General features: G+C 40.7%; 1 protein-coding gene across 1 annotated transcript; it reads right to left on the bottom strand.

The window, feature by feature from the left end:
- Positions 1-1322: 1322 nt before the first annotated feature.
- LOC146315748 (uncharacterized) lies at positions 1323-4579 on the bottom strand. The gene is made up of 6 exons (XM_084735955.1): positions 4471-4579; positions 4049-4125; positions 3789-3897; positions 2071-2183; positions 1875-1989; positions 1323-1634 (listed from the first exon to the last, which is right to left on the bottom strand). The coding sequence occupies exons 1-6, from the start codon at positions 4511-4513 to the stop codon at positions 1459-1461; spliced, it is 633 nt and encodes a 210-aa protein (XP_084592081.1). The 5' UTR covers positions 4514-4579; the 3' UTR covers positions 1323-1458.
- Positions 4580-7083: the final 2504 nt, after the last annotated feature.

Here is a 7083-nt window from a genome sequence, read left to right as displayed (position 1 = left end):
GGCGTTGTCAGGGATGATTGAGATGCTGAAAAGATTGAAATTGTGGAAGTGAAGGTTTCAGCACAGACAATGCTCACACTTATTCTGCCACCTAATGGGAGATGTGCAACATTACGGTTGACCACTGTTTATCCCTCAGTCCACGGACAGTTATTTCTGTAATTGATGATTAGACAGTCTGTGGGCCTACACCAGAGGGTCATTCTGCAGGTCATTTTCTCTCTGATTAGAGTGATTCCTAATAGAATGATGTTGAATGTCAATGGCTACCTAATGAGATCCTGCAATCTCGTTTTGACTTTTTAACCTTGACCTCTGCGAGCTGCGTCTGGTTGTGTTAGTGAAAGCTGAGAGCAGACAGAACAGCAGACAAAGCAGTCCATTTGGCAGAGTGGTTAACCTCATTTTAAGTGCTGCTCTGGTCCACGTCTCGCCATCAAGCACATGAATTGCGAGACGCTATTAGTAGAATGAAGTTGGAGGGAAAGCAGTGAAGACGGCGAATTAGACACTTGCAGATGTGTCCAACCTCTTGTCAGTGTAAATGCAGCAAAGCAGCTTTTTATCCTGCAGAAAATAATCCAACCTTCAATCCAAAGTGTTCCTCTTTGAGTACTAATGCTGCTTACAGTGGTTGCTGAAGTGATGCAGTTGTGTTTACCCTGCTTAGGTTCACTTAATTTCCAATCAAACCCTTGTATTATGCTTTCCACGTTCACGAGTGCGCGAGGGTCAGCTGGGGTCCATGTGATTGTAAATTTTATCATCAGACGGCGCTCAAAGCACAGGGAACATTTGAAAAATTCAAAACCAGTGTCTCTCTAAAAATCATGACCCGCTGATTTCTGGAAAGACACACTGCTGTTGAATTTTTCAATCTTCTACTTTGAGCACCACAGGACTGGTGCCATCCAGTTCCATTATGTTGGAGAGAAGGAAGACAAGCTCTCCAAAACTCTGCAGCACTGTATAGATGGATAAATAGCACTGCAGGCCAGGGGAAAATCATGTAGTCTGCATGACATATATGTATAATATTAGTCTGGACAGATGTGAACTGCAACTTGACATGCCATACAATCAAGGGAGTTATTCTAGTTTGTCCCACTAGTGATAAAGCCCCAGGGAAAGTAAATGTTTTGCTTCCACCCTGTAGCAGTTTTGTGCTTTTGGTGTGTGACGAACCTCAGCGAGCTGCTAGCATGGCTGCAGCATGCTGTAAAAAGTGGGTCTACCATGGCTGTAGGTGACAGAAGGAAAATGTAAAACCGTATCTACCTAAATTTAACTTTGTGTGCACAAATAACCAAAGAAGGAAACCATTCAGGTTCAAGAGCACTTTTATTTTTGAAGCCTACTTGAAAAGCTTCGTTTCTTCGTGTAGCTTTGAGGGACTTCCACACCACAACATTCACGACACGGTTGATTAATTTTTCCACGCTCGTTTCTGCCTCATGGTCATCCACACACGAGACAGGCGTGCTGTGGCTCTCCCTCTATGCCTTGCTTCTTCAGCTCGTTGGTTAAGTCTTCACCAACGCTGTTCTGCAGTTGGATGTTGCTCTTGGTTGTCAGGCAGTCCTGATCTTTAGGAAAATATGCCGTCTTTGCCCCTGAAACTTGAACAGACGCTTCTGGAAACGGAGAGTTGGAAAGTTCAACAGCCGACATAAAGTGCCACTGTATAAATATATAATGTGAGTTTCGTTGTACAGACAGTTGTAGACATAAAAAAGTAATAAAACAAAACTGCACTGCAGAAATCAGAAGTACATTTTAGGAGGGCTGGGTCTTTTTAAATGAGTTCCTGCTCTGAAATTAGCAACCAGCAAAAAGTTATTAAATGCAAGTTAGTTAATAAAACACAGCCTTACTGTTGCACACAGCCAGCCTGTTCCCTCCTATGTACTGGCTGTTCCATTTATATCCTGTCTGCTCACTGCATTCATCATACAAACGATTCCTCCTCAGAAAGGCAAAGTCATAACCCTGTGACAGAAGATTTAAATTATATCACTCAAAGTAGTTTTTTCTTTTAGTGCAGAACTATCCAGAAAATGTACCACTTACATGGTTGCATAAAGGTTTGCAGTAGCGCTTGTTGGAAACGGTGACACATGCCAGCCCTCCGTTGTCAGGAACTTCGGCAGCAGGGCATTGCGTCGGCTCAGCACCTTGGCATTCTATCAATCAATCAGTCATTATTTAATAAATCAGTATTCTGTAACACTTTCAGTGTACTGTTTCTATTGTTATCTGCAGTCCCTCTATTTATCCCTCAAGCATGACTCCTACTGACTCTCATTAAAGCCCACACAATTTCAGTTAAATCTAGAAGTGCACGTTCTTTATTCTCTAAAATTTCAGGCGTATGTGAAAAGCCACTTCAGCAATTACTACCTGCAAGAGTCCATCAGCAGAAATTGGATCACAACATTTAATCTGTAATCAGTGATGAGAGCATCTTCAGATGAAAGTAATTATTCTATTTGCCTGGCAGAGCTCAATTAATTCAGTGTTAGACTTGAAGTGCCTTGAAAAATGTGACAAAACTGGTAAACCTCTCTGCTCTCCTTGACTTTCTGAAAGTGATCACCATAGACTTATTATTTACTTATTTACATCATTAAAGCGATAGTTCACCCAAAAATGAAATTTCACCCAATATCTGCTCACCCCTGTGCTGATGTGAAGATGGGTGAAGATCTCCAGTTCACAAAACACTCCCGGAGCTTCAGTGGAAAACAGCGTTGCAGCCAAATCTAGTACACTTGAAGTGAATAGTGACCAGTTTTAAAATGTAAAAAAAAGAACAAAAAAACCCCACAAAATGTCTCCGTACTGCTTGTGTGGTGTAATCCAAGTGTCCGTAAGCCACAACATTAAACCTTAAGGCAAAAAGACACCATTTACACCATGTTTTTAGCCTAAATGTCAACTGTAGCCTCTCAGACCTGATCCTTGTGCACACACCTGAAGCGGGTACACAGGCTCTCACCCAAGTGGCGTGGCTGCAGCAAAGAAATGATGTTCCTCTTCTGTGTTGAAGTTCTCAGACATTTTTTTCTTTGTTGAAAAGTTTGCAAAGTCGACTGTGTGCGTAACAAGCCACTATTTCGAAGCAGATCTCTCTGTTGTCTGAATCTCTTCCAGGTAGCATGTAAACACAGATGTAAAGGTATCGTGAGATCTCGTATATCCTGCTTCAGGTGTGTGCATGCGGATCAGGTCTGAGAGGCTACAGTTGACATTTAGGCTAAAAAAAATGTGTAAATAGCGTTTTTTTTACATTAAAGTTTAATGTCATGGCTTACAGACACTTGGATTACATCAGCACAGGGGTGAGTAGATATTGAGTGAAATTTAATTTTTGGATGAACTATCACTTTAAGTGATCATAATTCATTTCTTGGGTGTCAGAAAATAGCCAGGGTGAAACCCAGGAGCTAGAAAACCTTTTCAGTTTATAGCCAGGCAAGCAGCTCTCATTGGACTGAATGGGCACCATCTTTTTGCATTCACTCTCTAGTTCACTATAATATATCTATGGCATGTACATTATATGCCATAGTGTGTTAAAATAAAAAAAAAGTCTGTAAGTAGGCCTTTGAACTTCCTGCCTGTCCCAACTGAGGTTATAGAGTTGCATTTTTTATTTAAAAATGATCCCTAAAAATCAAGTGTAAACTCTCTAAGAGCCCTGTAAAGTGGTGAGCAATGTCTTCACACTCGAGGTCCTAAACCGACATAAAACAACACGAACAAATGTCTGTGGCTCATCCTCCCACCTTTCAGCTGGTGTTTGTGCAGAGTATCAGTCAGATTCCTCACAGAGAGCAGCAGAGCAGCTGTCTGCTGTGCACTCTGTGTCAGGTTTCCACCACACTCTATTGCCTCCTGTTGGTTCAAATCAGACAGTACAGCTGTTATCACACGGGATCAACAACTCTCTCTTTCTATTTTCGATTTGTTCAGTACACACAATGTGAGCTATGTTTAAGTGCATATTGAAGCAGCTTTTCCGGTGGGACAAACATTAATAGTTTACCTTGAGAGCATCTGATAGATGCTGAGCTTGTGTGCTGCAATGCTCAGTTTCATCTTGAGCTGTAGAGGAGGACCAGACTGCAAACACACACACACACTGCATATTATATCTAACTTTTAACCCATGCATGAGTTACTTTAAAGGCAGAGCCAGAAGGATTTGCCCAAGCTGTACCTAAATGCATCAAGACATAAAATACCACCAAAAAACGTTGAGAAGAAATCAGGAAATACAGGCAGGTAAAGACACCATCATATACTTCTAGTGGGCTGTGAGTGATTATTGAAAGGTATTATGTTTATATGAATCTATACATTGTTTTTTTTAAAGAAAATGTTGCAGGTTATACCTTTAACCACAGTATATAAATACACTATCATGATCATCTTATTTTAGACAAACATATAAAACCATGAGATTACCTGCTAGTGTGCAAAGCCAGATAAGTGTTCCCTTAAAAGCCATGGCCACTGAATTAGAATTTTTCTGACCCAGAACTGAAGGCAGAATGCTGTGACAGGTGAATTTATTGACTCAGCCTGCGGGGGCAAAGTTTACAGAATTGGCTAACAGCGTGTTCTGCAGCCAAGACCAGAGTCACCGGACTTCCAGCATTTCACAAACTTCCACTTCTGTCCTCTGATGTAACGTGAACTTTGACTCTGCAGAGGTGGAGGTCTTCAGTTTTTGGGCACAGTCCCATTTTATATTTGTTTGTGGTGTTTTTTTTTGCAACTGGTGCACAAATTGCAACATGTTCTGGTGTCTTCTAATGATGAATCGTTGTTCTACTGTGCATGTCCCTGCTTTGTACTGATGGGGGAGCTGGCAGTACACACTAAATTGACATTATTAGCCTTTGCACTATTCGTCTTCACACAGAATGTCAGTGCTACTTCTTAGTTGTGAGCCCATTACGGAGCCAAATGTCAGCATGAAATCTACACACACACACACACACACACACACACACACACACACACACCAGCCCATCAGACACACTGGGTGACTCAGTGTCAGTCAGTAAGTTGTGCTACGAAGGATGACTGTGTAAATAATTCACCGTGGATGTTATTCATTATGGATGTCTGACAATCTGGGAGCAAATGAATTATTGAAGCTTTTAGGAAGAGTGATTGAGCTCATTAACACAGAGAATTGCCTTTTTATGTTTGATTTGAGGAACAAAGATTAGTCCTCGAAATGGACCTCAAGAGCTGCCATTATCTTCTTACCAACATGTGCTCTCACACGCCTCGATACTTTTCCTTTTTTTTTGTCAAGAATTAGTCTCCTGTGATCAAAGAAATATGGGAAAGTAAAATTTTCTTTAATGTGATAATGATGTTGTCCACAAATCCATGCAGCATGCAAAATTTAGTTGATGATTACATTTATTTTATGAATAAAAAAAAAACATATTTGAGATTAATAAATTAGTTGGAGCTTAAATCCATTTTGTTCTGCATGTTACACCGGCTCAGAGGACTGGGTGGCAGAGTTGCTGGGAGCTTGTGCTGTTTATTTGCATCAGCCTTTGTTAAATCTGGAAAAATAATAAGCTTCTTCAGTGTGAAACTACCGGATTATACCTTCGATAATGTGGATGCATGAAGTGTGAAACCTCTGACTTCAAACATAAAAATACAAGACCACACGAGGTACTCATTGTGGGTAATTGCTTGATAATATTACCAGTCACCATATGGTTTTGCCTTCCAACTGCAAACACGGCTCCCTGCTGTTCCTTGGCTTTCTTTATCGGGTTGTCCCGGCATCTTAGCTCCCTCTGTCGTCTGTACATTTTCATCTCCTTTTAAGAATAAAGCTGATCTTACACGGCTATGGTTAAAAGGAAATTCCACTGATTTTCCTCATTTAAGTCTGTATAAAGCCTTTTGTGGCTCCAGAAGGAACTGTGTGAAGTGTGATAAGATGTTTCAAGTGATGTCACTTGTGCCAGGTTTTCATTTCGTAGCTATTTTAGAGTGAGTTCACACCTTAACCTAAACCAAACGGACCAAAAATTGTAAACACAAGTCATGTGGTGGAAGTTATTTGATTATTGGTCATACAGTTGGCAGGTAAAAAGACAAAAACCCATCCCAATTTCTACCTGGGTATCGTACATCATGGAGCACCACTAGGTTCGGGGTATTCCATCAATGTGGATAAAGGAAAAGCCTGGCTTATTTTGATTAGTCTGGCTAATTTAAGTGAGAGATCCATTCCATGACTGTGGCTTGTAGCGATCCCTGCTCAATGACCATGGTAAGTCATCCCGCTGAACTAGGCTGCTCCGTGGCAGGTTAACTATGAAGCTTAATTGAGCCGTGTTCCAGAGAATCCCTGGCAGGCAGAAACAGAATCTAAAATCGGAAAGATCTTTTTTTGCTCTCATCACTTCTGTCCATGTAGACATGTGAGTTCAGACCTTTTTCTATGTGTTTTCACATGCTTAATTTGGTTCCAATGACCATATTAACTGAAAAAAAGTTAAGAAAATCATGTCGGACAAATTTTACTGTCTTCACAGGCCAACAGGTTATTTGACATGGAGTGAGACCTGTTTGAATTTATACTTCTCCAGAGCAGCCGATTATGTAGTCAGTGATATCAATATCAGTATTGAACAGTTACTGACTCATGTCCTGCAGCAGGTTAGACATTTATTAACAAATAGAAATACAACAGTAGGCTAGTATGTCTTTTTGAAAAATGATTATCATGGCATTTTGCTTCATACTACAGCTGAAGACAGGAAAAGGAGGAATGAGTGAGAGAGGGTGACATGTAGGTCAGCCTCAAGTTGGAAACGAACCCATCGGCTGTTGAGGCCTCAGTACACGAAACGTATGCTCTACGAAGTGAGCGAAAGGGGCAGCGCTGGAATCCCATTCATATTACTTTTTTTGTGTTTGCGGTTACTTGCCAATATACCCCTTCAGGTTCTTAATTGTGGTAATATTTTTTCATGACAAACCCTTTATATTCTTTGTATAGTTTGATGTTTAGAGTTTGTTCTGCATCTGAAA

Source organism: Lutjanus erythropterus, chromosome 14 (assembly GCF_056507025.1).
Source record: "Lutjanus erythropterus isolate fLutEry1 chromosome 14, fLutEry1.hap2, whole genome shotgun sequence".
In the NCBI taxonomy this organism is placed as follows: domain Eukaryota; kingdom Metazoa; phylum Chordata; class Actinopteri; order Lutjaniformes; family Lutjanidae; genus Lutjanus; species Lutjanus erythropterus.
This window is presented reverse-complemented; position numbering and strand designations above follow the sequence as displayed.

What these genes read in the sequence shown, in the direction of transcription:
- LOC146315748 (XM_084735955.1), bottom strand. Translation starts at nt 4,513, where the DNA reads ATGGCTTTTAAGGGAACACTTATCTGGCTTTGCACACTAGCAG. An exon ending in GCACAAACACCAGCTGAAAG is followed by an intron (nt 2,184 to 3,788) that starts GTGGGAGGATGA and finishes ATTGATTGATAG; the next exon opens with AATGCCAAGGTGCTGAGCCG. An exon ending in CAGGCTGGCTGTGTGCAACA is followed by an intron (nt 1,635 to 1,874) that starts GTAAGGCTGTGT and finishes CTCCGTTTCCAG; the next exon opens with AAGCGTCTGTTCAAGTTTCA.